The following is an 18420-nucleotide window of genomic DNA, read 5'->3' as shown; positions in this document are numbered from 1 at the left end:
GGCTTCTCTACTTTCTCAACAGATGGCACCTCAGCCAGCCACTCACAGGGGGTGACTACTTCCAATATTTGAGGCACCGCAGCCTCAGCAGGGTCATCCTCACTTTGTGCCACGATGTTTTCCAGGCTGAGGGATTTCCCCTCCGCCAAGACCTCACAGAAATACTCAGCAAATCTACAAACCTGTTCCTGGGGGTCGGTGATCAGATCACCTTTCTTTCCCCTAACGATTCTGATAGGTGTGGCACTGCAAGTTACTTTTTTATGGAGTTATTTGTGACCGCGGGCTACTGAGGCAGACTCCATCTCCTCAGCAACCCGCGACCACCACCCATCCTTGCAGCGCCTCACGGCTCTCCGAACCTCCGAGCGAAGGCTGCGGTAAGCCTCCTCATTCTCTGACGTGGGATGCTGTAGACGGTGAGAGTGGGCCTGTCGCTTTTTCTCAGCCAGCCGGAACACCTCCTCTGTCAGCCAGGGTCTCTGCGGAGGTTTCGACCATACACCCAAAGCAGCCATTGCAGCTGCATGAGCCACAGTCCTAAACCTCGCCCATTTCCCCTCGGCATCAGGAGGAGTGGGGGACGATGCCAACCCCAGCCGCAAGCGGTGACGTATTTCTCGCTTGCAACTTTCATCAGCTAGCTGAAACCAGTTCCCTGTCGGTTTGAATGGGGTCCTGGGTGTACACCCACCACCGGCACTAGCTTTGTTCTCTTTTTATCGCGTGGTTTCGTGGTAATTAATTGAAGGTGGAGGGGTTACCAGCCCATAGCACCCCTCCAGAGCCCCCGTTTGGCCGCTGTGGTGGCTACAAATTCCATGAAGGGGTCGAGCCGATTTTGGAATTGTCCGCTCACCCCATGGCTTGCTCCCATCCACCACGCCGTTGTCGTCCGGCACCAGCGAGGAGGTAGGGGGTTGTGTTCGACGTACACGTACACATACACACACGTACACACACGTACACATACACACACGTACACATACACACACGTACACATACACACGTACACACACACACAAAGACAAAGATCACCCATATAGCCTGAGCAGACTATTGGGAGCAAGTGCTGTTAGCGAGCACCTATCGTGGCCGGCACGGCACACCAGGTAATCATTTGAGGACGAGTCGGCCACGGGGAGGCCCAGGACCGGTTCAGATAATCGTCACCGGTGTTGGCAGGTGAGCGGGAATCGAACCCGGGTCGCCGGGTTCGTAGCTTAGCGTAGCGCTAGCCGCTACCACTACCGCTCCCCACTCGCGCACACACACGCAAGCGCACACACGCACACACGCACTCACACGCACTCACACGCACTCACACGTGCACGCACTCACAACAACAACAACAACCGCCATTCGCCACTAAGTGGCGGTGACGTCACCACGACGCTTGTGCCAGGCTATGTGCACCTTGAGGCCACGTGAAGTGTCGAACGCCCGCTGGCAGGAGGTCACGGGGCAGACCCAGGTGCCACGGGTCGACTGACTGAGATGACTGGCTGATGCACCACCTGTGCCCCCTACTGTGCCAACGCACTCACACGTACACACACGTACACACACGTACACACACGTACACACGCACACACGTACACACCCCGCCGGTACCGGTCACGGTTGGTCACGGTGCCGGTGCTGGTTGCTCTCCGCAGGGCCGTCGCCGTCGACCCTGCTGACGGCACGGCACGGCCGGGATTCACGGCGTCCGTGCGGGAAACCATCAGCCACCTCGGTGAGGGACCGGCTATAGTAGCGTGTAGTAGTGTAGTGTGTAGTGTAGTATATAGTAATGTGTAGTGTGTAGTGTAGTAGTGTAGTGTGTAGTGTAGTATATAGTAATGTGTAGTGTGTAGTGTAGTAGTGTAGTGTAGTAGTGTAGTGTGTAGTGTAGTAGTGTGTAGTAGTGTAGTGTGTAGTGTATAGTGTATAGTGTAGTGTGTAGTGTAGTAGTGTGTAGTAGTGTACTGTATAGTGTAGTAGTGTGTAGTAATGTGTAGTAGTGTAGTGTATAGTAGTGTAGTGTATAGTGTAGTAGTGTGTAGTAGTGTAGTGTAGGTGTGTAGCAGTGTAGTGTGTAGTAGTGTGTAGTAGTGTGTAGTAGTGTAGTGTATAGTAGTGTAGTGTATAGTAGTGTAGTGTGTATTAGTGTGTAGTAGTGTAGTGTATAGTAGTGTGTAGTGTAGTATATAGTAGTGTGTAGTAGTGTAGTGTATATTAGTGTGTAGTAGTGTAGTGTGTAGTAGTGTGTAGTAGTGTAGTGTTTAGTAGTGTAGTGTGTAGTAGTGTAGTGTGTAGTAGTGTAGTGTATAGTAGTGTGTAGTAGTGTAGTGTTTAGTAGTGTAGTGTAGTGTGTAGTAGTGTAGTGTAGGTGTGTAGTAGTGTAGTGTGTAGTAGTGTAGTGTGTAGTAGTGTGTAGTAGTGTAGTGTGTATTAGTGTGTAGTAGTGTAGTGTATAGTAGTGTGTAGTGTAGTATATAGTAGTGTGTAGTAGTGTAGTGTATAGTAGTGTGTAGTAGTGTAGTGTGTAGTAGTGTAGTGTGTAGTAGTGTGTAGTAGTGTAGTGTTTAGTAGTGTAGTGTGTAGTAGTGTAGTGTGTAGTAGTGTAGTGTATAGTAGTGTGTAGTAGTGTAGTGTTGTGTAGTGTAGTGTGTAGTAGTGTAGTGTAGGTGTGTAGTAGTGTAGTGTGTAGTAGTGTAGGTGTTTAGTAGTGTAGTGTGTAGTAGTGTAGTGTGTAGTAGTGTGTAGTAGTGTGTAGTAGTGTAGTGTATAGTAGTGTAGTGTGTATTAGTGTGTAGTAGTGTAGTGTATAGTAGTGTGTAGTGTAGTATATAGTAGTGTGTAGTAGTGTAGTGTATAGTAGTGTGTAGTAGTGTAGTGTGTAGTAGTGTAGTGTTTAGTAGTGTAGTAGTGTAGTGTTTAGTAGTGTAGTATGTAGTAGTGTAGTGTGTAGTAGTGTAGTGTGTAGTAGTGTAGTGTGTAGTAGTGTAGTGTGTAGTAGTGTGTAGTAGTGTAGTGTGTAGTAGTGTAGTGTAGTGTGTAGTAGTGTATAGTAGTGTGTAGTGTGTAGTGTATAATAGTGTGTAGTAGTGTAGTGTGTAGTAGTGTGTAGTGTGTAGTGTATAATAGTGTGTAGTAGTGTAGTGTGTAGTGTGTAGTAGTGTGTAGTGTGTAGTGTATAATAGTGTGTAGTAGTGTAGTGTGTAGTAGTTTAGTAGTGTGTAGTAGTGTAGTGTATAGTAGTGTGTAGTAGTGTAGTGTGTAGTAGTGTGTAGTAGTGTAGTGTGTAGTAGTGTGTAGTAGTGTGTAGTAGTGTAGTGTTTAGTAGTGTAGTGTATAGTAGTGTAGTGTGTAGTAGTGTAGTATGTAGTAGTGTAGTGTGTAGTAGTGTAGTGTGTAGTAGTGTATTGTTTAGTAGTGTAGTGTGTAGTAGTGTAGTGTGTAGTAGTGTAGTGTATAGTAGTGTGTAGTAGTGTAGTGTGTAGTAGTGTATAATAGTGTGTAGTAGTGTAGTGTGTAGTAGTGTAGTGTAGTGTGTAGTATAATAGTGTGTAGTAGTGTAGTGTGTAGTAGTGTGTAGTAGTGTAGTGTATAGTAGTGTGTAGTTGTGTAGTAGTGTAGTGTATAGTAGTGTGTAGTGTGTAGTAGTGTGTAGTAGTGTAGTGTGTAGTGTTTAGTAGTGTAGTGCATAGTAGTGTAGTGTGTAGTAGTGTAGTGTGTAGTAGTGTAGTGTTTAGTAGTGTAGTGTGTAGTAGTGTAGTGTTTAGTAGTGTAGTGTGTAGTAGTGTAGTGTGTAGTAGTGTAGTGTGTAGTAGTGTGTAGTAGTGTAGTGTGTAGTAGTGTAGTGTAGTGTGTAGTAGTGTGTAGTAGTGTATAGTAGTGTGTAGTGTGTAGTGTATAATAGTGTGTAGTAGTGTAGTGTAGTGTGTAGTAGTGTAGTGTAGTGTGTAGTAGTGTAGTGTATAGTAGTGTGTAGTAGTGTAGTGTAGTGTGTAGTAGTGTAGTGTGTAGTAGTGTAGTGTGTAGTAGTGTAGTGTAGTGTGTAGTAGTGTAGTGTAGTGTGTAGTAGTGTAGTGTGTATTGTTGTAGTGTGTAGTAGGTTGTAGTGTGTAGTAGTGTGTAGTAGTGTAGTGTATAGTAGTGTGTAGTAGTGTAGTGTATAGTAGTGTAGTGTATAGTAGTGTAGTGTATAGTGTAGTGTATAGTGTAGTGTATAGTAGTGTAGTGTGTAGTAGTGTGTAGTGTGTAGTGTATAGTAGTGTGTAGTGTAGTATATAGTAGTGTGTAGTAGTGTAGTGTATAGTGTAGTGTATAGTGTAGTGTATAGTAGTGTAGTGTGTAGTAGTGTGTAGTAGTGTAGTGTGTAGTAGTGTAGTGTGTAGTAGTGTAGTGTGTAGTAGTGTAGTGTGTAGTAGTGTAGTGTAGTGTGTAGTAGTGTAGTGTAGTGTGTAGTAGTGTAGTGTATAGTAGTGTGTAGTAGTGTAGTGTGTAGTAGTGTAGTGTATAGTAGTGTGTAGTAGTGTAGTGTATAGTAGTGTAGTGTATAGTAGTGTAGTGTATAGTGTAGTGTATAGTGTAGTGTATAGTAGTGTAGTGTGTAGTGTATAGTAGTGTGTAGTGTAGTATATAGTAGTGTGTAGTAGTGTAGTGTATAGTAGTGTGTAGTAGTGTAGTGTGTAGTAGTGTAGTGTTTAGTAGTGTAGTGTGTAGTGTGTAGTAGTGTAGTGTTTAGTAGTGTAGTGTGTAGTAGTGTAGTGTGTAGTAGTGTAGTGTTTAGTAGTGTAGTGTGTAGTAGTGTAGTGTATAGTAGTGTGTAGTAGTGTAGTGTGTAGTAGTGTATAGTAGTGTGTAGTGTATAATAGTGTGTAGTAGTGTAGTGTGTAGTAGTGTAGTGTAGTGTGTAGTAGTGTATAGTAGTGTGTAGTGTATAATAGTGTGTAGTAGTGTAGTGTGTAGTAGTGTAGTGTAGTGTGTAGTAGTGTAGTGTATAGTAGTGTGAGTAGTGTAGTGTAGTGTGTAGTAGTGTAGTGTGTAGTAGTGTGTTGTAGTGTAGTGTAGTGTGTAGTAGTGTAGTGTAGTGTGTAGTAGTGTAGTGTATAGTAGTGTGTAGTAGTGTGTAGTAGCGTGTAGTAGTGTAGTGTATAGTAGTGTGTAGTAGTGTAGTGTATAGTAGTGTGTAGTAGTGTGTAGTAGTGTAGTGTTTAGTAGTGTAGTGTATAGTAGTGTGTAGTAGTGTAGTGTTTAGCAGTGTAGTGTGTAGTGTGTAGTAGTGTAGTGTTTAGTAGTGTGTAGTAGTGTAGTGTGTAGTAGTGTAGTGTTTAGTAGTGTAGTGTGTAGTAGTGTAGTGTGTAGTAGTGTAGTGTATAGTAGTGTGTAGTAGTGTGTAGTAGTGTAGTGTGTAGTAGTGTAGTGTAGTGTGTAGTAGTGTATAGTAGTGTGTAGTGTATAATAGTGTGTAGTAGTGTAGTGTAGTGTGTAGTAGTGTAGTGTAGTGTGTAGTAGTGTAGTGTATAGTAGTGTAGTGTGTAGTAGTGTGTAGTAGTGTAGTGTATAGTAGTGTAGTGTGTAGTAGTGTAGTGTAGTGTGTAGTAGTGTAGTGTAGTGTGTAGTAGTGTAGTGTATAGTAGTGTGTAGTAGTGTAGTGTGTAGTAGTGTAGTGTATAGTAGTGTGTAGTAGTGTAGTGTATAGTAGTGTAGTGTATAGTGTAGTGTATAGTAGTGTAGTGTGTAGTAGTGTGTAGTAGTGTAGTGTATAGTAGTGTGTAGTGTAGTATATAGTAGTGTGTAGTAGTGTAGTGTATAGTGTAGTGTGTAGTAGTGTGTAGTAGTGTAGTGTGTAGTAGTGTAGTGTGTAGTAGTGTAGTGTGTAGTAGTGTAGTGTGTAGTAGTGTAGTGTAGTGTGTAGTAGTGTAGTGTAGTGTGTAGTAGTGTAGTGTATAGTAGTGTGTAGTAGTGTAGTGTGTAGTAGTGTGTAGTAGTGTAGTGTATAGTAGTGTGTAGTAGTGTAGTGTATAGTGTAGTGTATAGTAGTGTAGTGTGTAGTAGTGTGTAGTAGTGTAGTGTATAGTAGTGTGTAGTGTAGTATATAGTAGTGTGTAGTAGTGTAGTGTATAGTAGTGTGTAGTAGTGTAGTGTGTAGTAGTGTAGTGTTTAGTAGTGTGTAGTGTGTAGTAGTGTAGTGTTTAGTAGTGTAGTGTGTAGTAGTGTAGTGTGTAGTAGTGTAGTGTTTAGTAGTGTAGTGTGTAGTAGTGTAGTGTGTAGTAGTGTAGTGTATAGTAGTGTGTAGTAGTGTAGTGTGTAGTAGTGTAGTGTGTAGTAGTGTATAGTAGTGTGTAGTGTATAATAGTGTGTAGTAGTGTAGTGTGTAGTAGTGTAGTGTAGTGTGTAGTAGTGTATAGTAGTGTGTAGTGTATAATAGTGTGTAGTAGTGTAGTGTGTAGTAGTGTAGTGTAGTGTGTAGTAGTGTAGTGTATAGTAGTGTGTAGTAGTGTAGTGTAGTGTGTAGTAGTGTAGTGTGTAGTAGTGTGTTGTAGTGTAGTGTAGTGTGTAGTAGTGTAGTGTAGTGTGTAGTAGTGTAGTGTATAGTAGTGTGTAGTAGTGTGTAGTAGCGTGTAGTAGTGTAGTGTATAGTAGTGTGTAGTAGTGTAGTGTATAGTAGTGTGTAGTAGTGTGTAGTAGTGTAGTGTTTAGTAGTGTAGTGTATAGTAGTGTGTAGTAGTGTAGTGTTTAGCAGTGTAGTGTGTAGTGTGTAGTAGTGTAGTGTTTAGTAGTGTGTAGTAGTGTAGTGTGTAGTAGTGTAGTGTTTAGTAGTGTAGTGTGTAGTAGTGTAGTGTGTAGTAGTGTAGTGTATAGTAGTGTGTAGTAGTGTGTAGTAGTGTAGTGTGTAGTAGTGTAGTGTAGTATGTAGTAGTGTATAGTAGTGTGTAGTGTATAATAGTGTGTAGTAGTGTAGTGTGTAGTAGTGTAGTGTGTAGTAGTGTAGTGTATAGTAGTGTAGTGTGTAGTAGTGTGTAGTGTGTAGTAGTGTGTAGTAGTGTAGTGTATAGTAGTGTAGTGTATAGTAGTGTAGTGTATAGTGTAGTGTATAGTGTAGTAGTGTAGTGTGTAGTAGTGTAGTGTGTAGTAGTGTAGTGTAGTGTGTAGTAGTGTAGTGTAGTGTGTAGTAGTGTAGTGTATAGTAGTGTGTAGTAGTGTAGTGTGTAGTAGTGTAGTGTATAGTAGTGTGTAGTAGTGTAGTGTATAGTAGTGTAGTGTATAGTAGTGTAGTGTATAGTGTAGTGTATAGTGTAGTGTATAGTAGTGTAGTGTGTAGTAGTGTGTAGTAGTGTAGTGTATAGTAGTGTGTAGTGTAGTATATAGTAGTGTGTAGTAGTGTAGTGTATAGTGTAGTGTATAGTGTAGTGTATAGTAGTGTAGTGTGTAGTAGTGTAGTGTGTAGTAGTGTAGTGTGTAGTAGTGTAGTGTGTAGTAGTGTAGTGTAGTGTGTAGTAGTGTAGTGTATAGTAGTGTGTAGTAGTGTAGTGTGTAGTAGTGTGTAGTAGTGTAGTGTATAGTAGTGTGTAGTAGTGTAGTGTATAGTAGTGTATATAGTGTAGTGTATAGTAGTGTAGTGTGTAGTAGTGTGTAGTAGTGTAGTGTGTAGTGTAGTATATAGTAGTGTGTAGTAGTGTAGTGTATAGTAGTGTGTAGTAGTGTAGTGTTTAGTAGTGTAGTGTGTAGTAGTGTAGTGTTTAGTAGTGTAGTGTGTAGTAGTGTAGTAGTGTAGTGTGTAGTAGTGTAGTGTTTAGTAGTGTAGTGTGTAGTAGTGTAGTGTGTAGTAGTGTAGTGTATAGTAGTGTGTAGTAGTGTAGTGTGTAGTAGTGTAGTGTGTAGTAGTGTATAGTAGTGTGTAGTGTATAATAGTGTGTAGTAGTGTAGTGTGTAGTAGTGTAGTGTAGTGTGTAGTAGTGTATAGTAGTGTGTAGTGTATAATAGTGTGTAGTAGTGTAGTGTGTAGTAGTGTAGTGTAGTGTGTAGTAGTGTAGTGTATAGTAGTGTGTAGTAGTGTAGTGTAGTGTGTAGTAGTGTAGTGTGTAGTAGTGTGTTGTAGTGTAGTGTAGTGTGTAGTAGTGTAGTGTAGTGTGTAGTAGTGTAGTGTATAGTAGTGTGTAGTAGTGTGTAGTAGCGTGTAGTAGTGTAGTGTATAGTACTGTGTAGTAGTGTAGTGTATAGTAGTGTGTAGTAGTGTAGTGTTTAGTAGTGTAGTGTATAGTAGTGTGTAGTAGTGTAGTGTTTAGCAGTGTAGTGTGTAGTAGTGTAGTGTTTAGTAGTGTGTAGTAGTGTAGTGTGTAGTAGTGTAGTGTTTAGTAGTGTAGTGTGTAGTAGTGTAGTGTGTAGTAGTGTAGTGTATAGTAGTGTGTAGTAGTGTGTAGTAGTGTAGTGTGTAGTAGTGTAGTGTAGTGTGTAGTAGTGTATAGTAGTGTGTAGTGTATAATAGTGTGTAGTAGTGTAGTGTAGTGTGTAGTAGTGTAGTGTGTAGTAGTGTAGTGTATAGTAGTGTAGTGTGTAGTAGTGTGTAGTAGTGTAGTGTATAGTAGTGTAGTGTATAGTAGTGTAGTGTATAGTGTAGTGTATAGTGTAGTGTATAGTAGTGTAGTGTGTAGTAGTGTGTAGTAGTGTAGTGTATAGTAGTGTGTAGTGTAGTATATAGTAGTGTGTAGTAGTGTAGTGTATAGTAGTGTGTAGTAGTGTAGTGTGTAGTAGTGTAGTGTTTAGTAGTGTAGTGTGTAGTGTGTAGTAGTGTAGTGTTTAGTAGTGTAGTGTGTAGTAGTGTAGTGTGTAGTAGTGTAGTGTTTAGTAGTGTAGTGTGTAGTAGTGTAGTGTGTAGTAGTGTAGTGTATAGTAGTGTGTAGTAGTGTAGTGTGTAGTAGTGTAGTGTGTAGTAGTGTATAGTAGTGTGTAGTGTATAATAGTGTGTAGTAGTGTAGTGTGTAGTAGTGTAGTGTAGTGTGTAGTAGTGTATAGTAGTGTGTAGTGTATAATAGTGTGTAGTAGTGTAGTGTGTAGTAGTGTAGTGTGTAGTAGTGTAGTGTATAGTAGTGTGTAGTAGTGTAGTGTAGTGTGTAGTAGTGTAGTGTGTAGTAGTGTGTTGTAGTGTATAGTAGTGTGTAGTAGTGTGAAGTAGCGTGTAGTAGTGTAGTGTATAGTAGTGTGTAGTAGTGTAGTGTATAGTAGTGTGTAGTAGTGTGTAGTAGTGTAGTGTTTAGTAGTGTAGTGTATAGTAGTGTGTAGTAGTGTAGTGTTTAGCAGTGTAGTGTGTAGTAGTGTAGTGTTTAGTAGTGTGTAGTAGTGTAGTGTGTAGTAGTGTGTAGTAGTGTAGTGTTTAGTAGTGTAGTGTATAGTAGTGTGTAGTAGTGTAGTGTTTAGCAGTGTAGTGTGTAGTGTGTAGTAGTGTAGTGTTTAGTAGTGTGTAGTAGTGTAGTGTGTAGTAGTGTAGTGTTTAGTAGTGTAGTGTGTAGTAGTGTAGTGTGTAGTAGTGTAGTGTATAGTAGTGTGTAGTAGTGTGTAGTAGTGTAGTGTGTAGTAGTGTAGTGTAGTGTGTAGTAGTGTATAGTAGTGTGTAGTGTATAATAGTGTGTAGTAGTGTAGTGTAGTGTGTAGTAGTGTAGTGTGTAGTAGTGTAGTGTATAGTAGTGTAGTGTGTAGTAGTGTGTAGTAGTGTAGTGTGTAGTAGTGTAGTGTAGTGTGTAGTAGTGTATAGTAGTGTGTAGTGTGTAGTGTATAATAGTGTGTAGTGTGTAGTGTAGTGTGTAGTAGTGTGTAGTGTGTAGTGTATAATAGTGTGTAGTAGTGTAGTGTGTAGTGTGTAGTAGTGTGTAGTGTATAATAGTGTGTAGTAGTGTAGTGTGTAGTAGTGTAGTAGTGTGTAGTAGTGTAGTGTATAGTAGTGTGTAGTAGTGTAGTGTGTAGTAGTGTGTAGTAGTGTAGTGTGTAGTAGTGTGTAGTAGTGTGTAGTAGTGTAGTGTTTAGTAGTGTAGTGTATAGTAGTGTAGTGTGTAGTAGTGTAGTATGTAGTAGGGTAGTGTGTAGTAGTGTAGTGTGTAGTAGTGTATTGTTTAGTAGTGTAGTGTGTAGTAGTGTAGTGTGTAGTAGTGTAGTGTATAGTAGTGTGTAGTAGTGTAGTGTAGTGTGTAGTAGTGTATAATAGTGTGTAGTGTGTAGTAGTGTAGTGTGTAGTAGTGTAGTGTAGTGTGTAGTAGTGTGTAGTGTGTAGTGTATAATAGTGTGTAGTAGTGTAGTGTGTAGTAGTGTGTAGTAGTGTAGTGTATAGTAGTGTGTAGTAGTGTAGTAGTGTAGTGTATAGTAGTGTGTAGTAGTGTAGTGTGTAGTAGTGTGTAGTAGTGTAGTGTGTAGTGTTTAGTAGTGTAGTGTATAGTAGTGTAGTGTGTAGTAGTGTAGTGTTTAGTAGTGTAGTGTGTAGTGTGTAGTAGTGTAGTGTTTAGTAGTGTAGTGTGTAGTAGTGTAGTGTGTAGTAGTGTAGTGTATAGTAGTGTGTAGTAGTGTGTAGTAGTGTAGTGTGTAGTAGTGTAGTGTAGTGTGTAGTAGTGTATAGTAGTGTGTAGTGTATAATAGTGTGTAGTAGTGTAGTGTAGTGTGTAGTAGTGTAGTGTAGTGTGTAGTAGTGTAGTGTATAGTAGTGTGTAGTAGTGTAGTGTAGTGTGTAGTAGTGTAGTGTGTAGTAGTGTAGTGTGTAGTAGTGTGTAGTAGTGTAGTGTATAGTAGTGTGTAGTAGTGTAGTGTATAGTAGTGTAGTGTATAGTAGTGTAGTGTATAGTGTAGTGTATAGTGTAGTGTATAGTAGTGTAGTGTGTAGTAGTGTGTAGTAGTGTAGTGTATAGTAGTGTGTAGTGTAGTATATAGTAGTGTGTAGTAGTGTAGTGTATAGTAGTGTGTAGTAGTGTAGTGTGTAGTAGTGTAGTGTTTTGTAGTGTAGTGTGTAGTGTGTAATAGTGTAGTGTTTAGTAGTGTAGTGTGTAGTAGTGTAGTGTGTAGTAGTGTAGTGTTTAGTAGTGTAGTGTGTAGTAGTGTAGTGTGTAGTAGTGTAGTGTATAGTAGTGTGTAGTAGTGTAGTGTGTAGTAGTGTAGTGTGTAGTAGTGTATAGTAGTGTGTAGTGTATAATAATGTGTAGTAGTGTAGTGTGTAGTAGTGTAGTGTAGTGTGTAGTAGTGTAGTGTAGTGTGTAGTAGTGTATAGTAGTGTGTAGTGTATAATAGTGTGTAGTAGTGTAGTGTGTAGTAGTGTAGTGTAGTGTGTAGTAGTGTAGTGTGTAGTAGTGTGTTGTAGTGTAGTGTAGTGTGTAGTAGTGTAGTGTAGTGTGTAGTGTATAGTAGTGTGTAGTAGTGTGTAGTAGCGTGTAGTAGTGTAGTGTATAGTAGTGTGTAGTAGTGTGTAGTAGTGTAGTGTTTAGTAGTGTAGTGTATAGTAGTGTGTAGTAGTGTAGTGTTTAGCAGTGTAGTGTGTAGTAGTGTAGTGTTTAGTAGTGTGTAGTAGTGTAGTGTGTAGTAGTGTAGTGTTTAGTAGTGTAGTGTGTAGTAGTGTAGTGTGTAGTAGTGTAGTGTATAGTAGTGTGTAGTAGTGTGTAGTAGTGTAGTGTGTAGTAGTGTAGTGTAGTGTGTAGTAGTGTATAGTAGTGTGTAGTGTATAATAGTGTGTAGTAGTGTAGTGTGTAGTAGTGTAGTGTATAGTAGTGTGTAGTGTATAATAGTGTGTAGTAGTGTAGTGTGTAGTAGTGTAGTGTATAGTAGTGTGTAGTAGTGTAGTGTAGTGTGTGGTAGTGTAGTGTGTAGTAGTGTAGTGTGTAGTAGTGTAGTGTGTAGTAGTGTGTAGTAGTGTAGTGTGTAGTAGTGTGTAGTAGTGTAGTGTAGTGTGTAGTAGTGTAGTGTAGTGTGTAGTAGTGTAGTGTAGTGTGTAGTTGTGTGTAGTAGTGTAGTGTATAGTAGTGTAGTGTGTAGTAGTGTAGTGTGTAGTGTTTTGTAGTGTAGTGTATAGTAGTGTAGTGTAGTGTGTAGTAGTGTAGTGTGTAGTAGTGTATTGTGTCGTATTGTATTGTAGTGTGCAGTAGTGTAGTGTATAGTGTAATATATAGTAGTGTGTAGTAGTGTAGTGTATAGTAGTGTAGTATAGAGTAGTGTAGTATAGAGTAGTGTAGTGTATAGTAGTGTAGTATATAGTAGTGTGTAGTAGTGTAGTGTGTAGTAGTGTATAGTGTAGTATATAGTAGTGTGTAGTAGTGTAGTGTATAGTAGTGTATAGTGTAGTATATAGTAGTGTGTAGTAGTGTAGTGTAGTGTGTAGTAGTGTAGTGTATAGTAGTGTGTAGTAGTGTAGTATATAGTAGTGTGTAGTAGTGTAGTGTGTATTAATGTAGTGTATAGTAGTGTGTAGTAGTGTAGTGTATAGTAGTGTCATGGTGTTAAACCGGCCACCATCCGACACAGCAAATTATTAAGATTTGTCACGTAAGCAAAACTTGCCAATTGGTTCCTAGTACAGCACACCGGTGTGTTGGAGTTTAAACCTACAACAATTACAATTCGACTATCTCGCCTGGTATACAGGAGGTCGTGGGTTCAATCCCGAGCCTGACACCTGCTGTATGTTAGGATTTTGTGATGTCTCTCTCACCTTGGTCACGTGGATTTTTCTCCGGATTCTCTCCGGTTTTTCTCTCCACATTTATAATCAACATCAACATAGTTCATAGTTCATTTATTTGGTATAGCCCTGTGAGCCATTCGGCTCTTGAATCGGGTGCAACCGCAACAAACAAAAAACATGAACAAGAAAACATCTTAAAGTGACTATGTGACTGTGCAAACAGAAAGTACAGGAAAAAAATATCAAAATATTCCTGAAATAGCACCGTACACCAACGCTGTGCGCAAAAATCCCAGTGGGATGCAAGTCAAAACAACAACAACAACCACAAGACAACTAAGATTAAGGCCATCAGTCAACTCTGTACTACAATAAACAAAAACATGGCCAAAACAAAAAAAACTTTTCGAAATCACCAAAATAAAAGCCATAAATCCAATGTAACAGTGATCATAGGGACTGTGACCGAATTTTTTACAATAAACTACATAAATTAATTATAACACCAAAATCTAGAGCCATATTTTAGGCCACTGAGTAGCAGTGGCAGCTAGGGTTGTACAACTCCTCTAGAGCAGTTTTGAGTGAAGATCTCATAGGTAGTGATTCAAGTTGCAGTTTATTGGCAATAGGATTCCAGACCCTAGGGGCATCAATAGCAAAGGCCCTTCCTCCAGTTTTTGTACGGCAATAGGGAATGTGAAGCTGGTAAATGAGCGAAGACCTGCAGTCAAATTTGTTCTTTGAAACAGAGAGGAGATCCAGTAGGTAGTCTGCGGAATTTTTTGTAAGTACATCGTGAATAAATAAGATCTGGTGCACAAGCCGTCGAACATTAAGAGATGTTAAGTTTGACCCAATGTAGAGATCACAGTGGTGAGTCTTATATGGGCAGTTCAATGCAAATCTTAAGGCCGAGTGATAGATGGAATCAAGCTTCTTCAGTACAGTACTTGGGGCTGATTTATACACGATGTCACAGTAGTCAAGTAGAGGCAGTATGGTAGCTTTTATCAATTCCAAACGGAACATTGGGGGGAAGCAGTGCTTGTGTTGATACAGAAAACCAATTTTTATTTTTGTCTTTTTACCAATATAATCAATGTGATCTTCAAAACTAAGTTTTGAATCCAGGATGACCCCAAGATACTTATAGACCTTGACTTGCTCTATTTGATAATTATTCAAGGAATGTAATTGGGGAAAAATAACTTCCTGCTTTAATCCCGGAGAGAAGCATAGCACCTTGGTTTTGGAGGTATTCAGGACTAGTTTAAGAGAAACTAGCTGATGTTGTAGTTTGTTGAAATCACCCTGGAGCTTTGCAATCACGTCATCCAGAGAGCGGCCAGCAGTAATCAGTATCGTGTCATCTGCAAAAAGATTTACCCTGGAATGATCCAGTTCAGTGCCCAAGTCATTGACATAAAGAGAGAACAAGAGGGGGCCGAAGATGGAACCCTGTGGAACCTATTTTGTCATCTTAACACTTTGACCTCCAACCATTTGTGAATACAGTTTGGGTGTGAGAAAAGAGGTAATTTTTTAACCATTGTACTGTGTTCTCGGAAAAAACGAGGCAACTTAGTTTACTAAGCAGGGTGTTATGGTCAACTGTATCAAAAGCTTTGGACAGGTCAAGAAAAAGACAGGCACAGTACTGCTTATTATGAAGGCTATTGTAAATTTGATTCAAAGAGTCTAATGCAGCAGATGTGGTGCTGTATTTTTTCCGGAACCCAGATTGTTTTAGATGTAGTAGATTGTTGGTGGACAGGAAACTGCTAATTTGGTAGTTCAATCATTTTTCAAAAATTTTCATCAATGGGGACAAAATTGAGATAGGTCGGTAGTTATTGGGATCATCTTTAGGGCCCCCTTTGTGAAGTGGACGGACATAGGAATGTTTCCATTCTAGAGGAACTGATGCTTCTTTGATGGACAGGTTGAAAATATGGGCTATAGGTTTGTATATTAGGTGACCAACAGTTAGTAGAGCAAAGACGGGAAAACTATCTGCTCCGGTAGAGGAGGACCCTTTGAGGTAGGACAGTTGTTTCAGAACATTACTTTCGTGGATTGGTTGGAAACTAAATTCGTTTAATGTTTGGACAGGGGTGTAGGAATTTGCAGGAGCAGGGGTGACTCCCAATACATTATCAAAAAGATTACCAGCTTCAGAAAAATGAAGGTTAAAATTGTCAACTATTTTTTTGGGATCTGAAAAATATTCCCCATTTCGGTGAAGCTCAACGGGCAGATTTTCTGTTTTGGATGCCTTTTCGATAGATTTGATTGTTTTCCAAAAAATCCTGGCATTTCCATGTGATTCCAGGAGAGTGGAGGAAAAATAGGCATTTTTTGCATGCCGTATTTTTTTTACGCATCTGTTCCTTAAAATCCTGTATTCTAGCCAGTCATTTACCAAATTACTTTTCTGAGCACATGCCCAAGCCTTGTCCCTAGTTTTCATGAGCTTTGTAATCAAAGGATCATACCATGGTGGGCGGTTGCCTTTAGTTTTAAATCTAACCAACGGAGCATGTTTGTTAAGAATTTGGAGAAACGTGTACCTGAAAGTCTCCCAAGCCGTAGTCAGGTTGGGGATATCACAGACCTTATCAATATCTGAGTGAAGCACATCATTTGCAAATGCCTGAGTGCTGAAGTGCCTCAAAGAGTGCTTCTCAACAATTTTAGGGGGGGCTTTGGGTCTGGCTGATGATCTCACACCAAAAATGAAGGAGTGATCACTAAGGTTATTACCCAGAACACCAGTCAGTGCGAAATTGTGAGGGGCATTTGTCAATAGGACGTCAAGCAGAGTTGACTGTCCCGGATGTTTTAGGTTGGGTCTTGTGGGGACATTTATTAATTGAAACAAGTTAAATTCATCTGTAAAATTTGTGGCCATGGCCGGCGGGTTTAGCCAATTCCAATTTAGATCACCCACTAAAATTATTTCACCTTTAGGGAGGCCCCCAAAAAGCTCTCTCAGTGCCGATGCAGCTTCAACATCCTTCCCACAAGGCGGTCTATAGCAGCACACTACCAATATCTGTTGATTATTTGGGAGAGTTATTCTGAGAGCCAGACCTTCAAAGCAACATTTTTTAAACAAGGAGTGAGCTGGTGAACATGCAATAGTGTTACGAACATAAATGGCAATTCCACCTCCTTTAGATCCTCGGTCAAGCCGAAAAAGGTTGTAGTTTTCAATCGTAATCTGCAAGTCATTGACAGCAGGAGTGAGAAATGTTTCTGTTAGGCAAAAAATGTCCGGGTCAAGATTTGCCACTTCTAGTTTTAGTTGACTTAATTTAATCACAAGCCCTCTGATGTTGACATGTAGAACACCAACACCTTTCCTGCCAGAACAATCTACAGAATTATACGAGCTCTTTTCATTTGGGCCAGGATGAAGCTCAATACCACCCAGAAATAAGAAAAGTAGAATTAACAGTTTGCACAAGTATTTTCTGTGAAAGGATGAAGAGCGGCGAACCTTGGACGAATAGCAACAGCTCGCAGATGGTGTTGTTATTTTTAAGAGCAGAATGAAGTTTGGAATGAGTGCTGGTGAAGTAATAGGACAAAGATAGGGTTTAAAAGGATACAATGATGGAGTGTAGAAGTGTCTATGAGCTGTTTCATTTGCAGGTGTAGTGGCAAATCGAACAACAAGTATGGACGCAAAGTCACGAGGGTAGCTGTTTGTAGAGTTGAGTGTGGCACTAGATATGGCCGGGAGGGACAGCAGTAGGATACACAGCAGGAGAATTGCCATCTCTAAAATATCCGGGGTATACACAGAGTAACACACAAGTGGAATAGAAAAAAATATATACTTGTAGGCCGAGCGTGAGAAAAACGTCTTGCCGCACTCGTCACACATGCACGGCTTCTCGCCCATGTGCTAGGTTGAACATGCGTTGGCTGCCGTGTATTTCCGCATGTCGATGAGCCAATGCCTTGAGATATCATTTGTGATGGGCCTGGTCACTTCTCAGTGGGCCTGACCTGGATCTTTGCCTTTGCGTTACGTGCGCGTGTGTGTGTGTGTGCGTGTGTGTGCGTGTGTGTGTGCGTGCGTGTGTGTGTGTAGGTGTGTGTGTGTGTGCACTTGCCCCTACAGTCTGTTACAGGCTATATGGGAGATCTTTGATCTTTGTGTGTGCATACGGGAGCGGTGGGTGTAGTGGTTAGCGCTACGCTGCGCTACGAACCCGGCGACCCGAGTTCGATTCCCGCTCACGGCCATCACCGGCGACGATTATCTGAACCGGTCATGGGCCTCCCCTAGGTCGACTCAGCCTCAAACGAGTACCCGCTGCGGTGTGTGTGTGTAGTAAACATCGCCACTGGGCAGACAGAGGCTGCCGGGCGTGGTGCTGGCCACCCACCCCCCTCGTGTGCCACCGTGCCCCCGGCCCTCATCGCGTGCTGCTCGCGAACGGCACTCGCCCGCCCCCCCGCCCCCAACCCCAACCCCCCTGCCGACAGTCTGTCGGAGGCTACCCGGGGCACCTTTGTCTTTTTTGCAGGGGAGGCTGCGAGCGATCTGGATGGCCACCTGCAGGATCTGCGAGCGCTCTCCGAGGAGCAGACGTAGCTTCCCGGAGGGCCCCCCGGGGGCGCCGTTCCGGACCACCCCACCCCAACCCCCACCCCACCCCCACCCCCACCCCCACCCCACCCCCACCCCCACCCCGCTCCTCTCCGCTCCTCGCCGTGGCCCTCGACGGTGACTCCGCGGGCGGCGAAGACGTCGCCGCCCCCTCCACCGTCAAACCCCGTTGACTTCCGTGAAGTTGGGCCCCGACCCCCCACCCCCGCACCCCCCGCGCACCCCCCCCCCCGGCGGTGCTGCCGCAGAGAACAAAGGAGGGGTTTGGGGGGTGGGGGGGATGCCCCTCCCCCCCACCCCCCCCACCCCTCGGCGGTGTTTCCCTCCGAACGCGCGCCGGTTTCTACGTTGCGACTTCTCGCTGATCGTCGCGCGTGCTACCACACCTCTCCATCCCCCTCACCCCCTCCTTCCTCCACCCCCCCCCCCACCTCCCCCCCCACCGTGCCGGTTTCAAGTGAAATATTTAAATGCCCACCGCGCCTTTTCGCCTCTCCCCCACCCCCACCCACCCCCACCTCCACCCCCCCCCCCCCAAGCGAGAAAAAAAAAACCGATATTAAAATTGTTTGTTGAACTTTTCCGGAGAGAGAGGTGTCCCTCCCTCGTCTCGCCTTCATCGTTTCACCCCCAGCGGCCAAAATTGGTTTGATCCATGATGGCTAGGAGATGTTAACTACCTCACCTGGCTTGCAGGAGGTCACGGGTTCAATCCCGACCCTGACGATGCCTGCTGCTGTATATTTGGAGTTTGTGTGTCTCTCTCTCTCATCATTATCACGGTGGCTGGGAGATGTTAACTACCTCGCCTGGATTACAGGAAGTCGTGGGTTCGATCACGACCCTGACAATGCCTGCTGCTGCTGTATATTTGGAGTTTCCGACTCTCATAATCATCACGGTAGTGAGATGTTAACTACCTCGCCTTGTGTACAGGAGGTCACGGGTTCGATCCTGACCCTGACAATGCCTGCTGTATATTTGGAGTTTGCGTGTCTCTCTCTCTCATCATCATCACGGTGGCTAGGAGATGTTAACCACCTCGCCTGGTGTACAGGAGGTCGTGGGTTTGATCACGACCCTGACAATGCCTGCTGCTGTATATCTGGAGTTTGTGTGTCTCTCTCATCATCATCACGGTGGCTAGGAGATG

The 18420-nt window shown here is 42.4% G+C and overlaps 1 protein-coding gene across 3 annotated transcripts in view; it reads left to right on the top strand.

Annotated features, from left to right (window-relative positions):
* ANKS3 (ankyrin repeat and sterile alpha motif domain containing 3) overlaps positions 1-17730 on the top strand; it is a 71910-nt gene extending 54180 nt beyond the window's left edge. For 2 of the 3 annotated variants that reach the window (XM_032977207.2, XM_032977208.2), the window contains exons 14-15: positions 1659-1738; positions 17185-17729. In XM_032977207.2, the coding sequence (XP_032833098.1) occupies positions 1659-1738; positions 17185-17252 (148 nt within the window). In that variant the 3' untranslated portion in view covers positions 17253-17729. Of the gene's footprint in view, positions 1-1658; positions 1739-17184 lie in introns of all 3 variants that reach the window. The other variant, XM_076053715.1, reaches the window with a different exon arrangement.
* The last annotated feature ends 690 nt before the right edge of the window (positions 17731-18420 follow it).

This window comes from Petromyzon marinus, chromosome 62 (assembly GCF_048934315.1).
Source record: "Petromyzon marinus isolate PM22_M1 ecotype Great Lakes invasive population chromosome 62, UKy_Petmar_22M1.pri1.0, whole genome shotgun sequence".
Lineage (NCBI taxonomy): Eukaryota > Metazoa > Chordata > Hyperoartia > Petromyzontiformes > Petromyzontidae > Petromyzon > Petromyzon marinus.
This window is presented reverse-complemented; position numbering and strand designations above follow the sequence as displayed.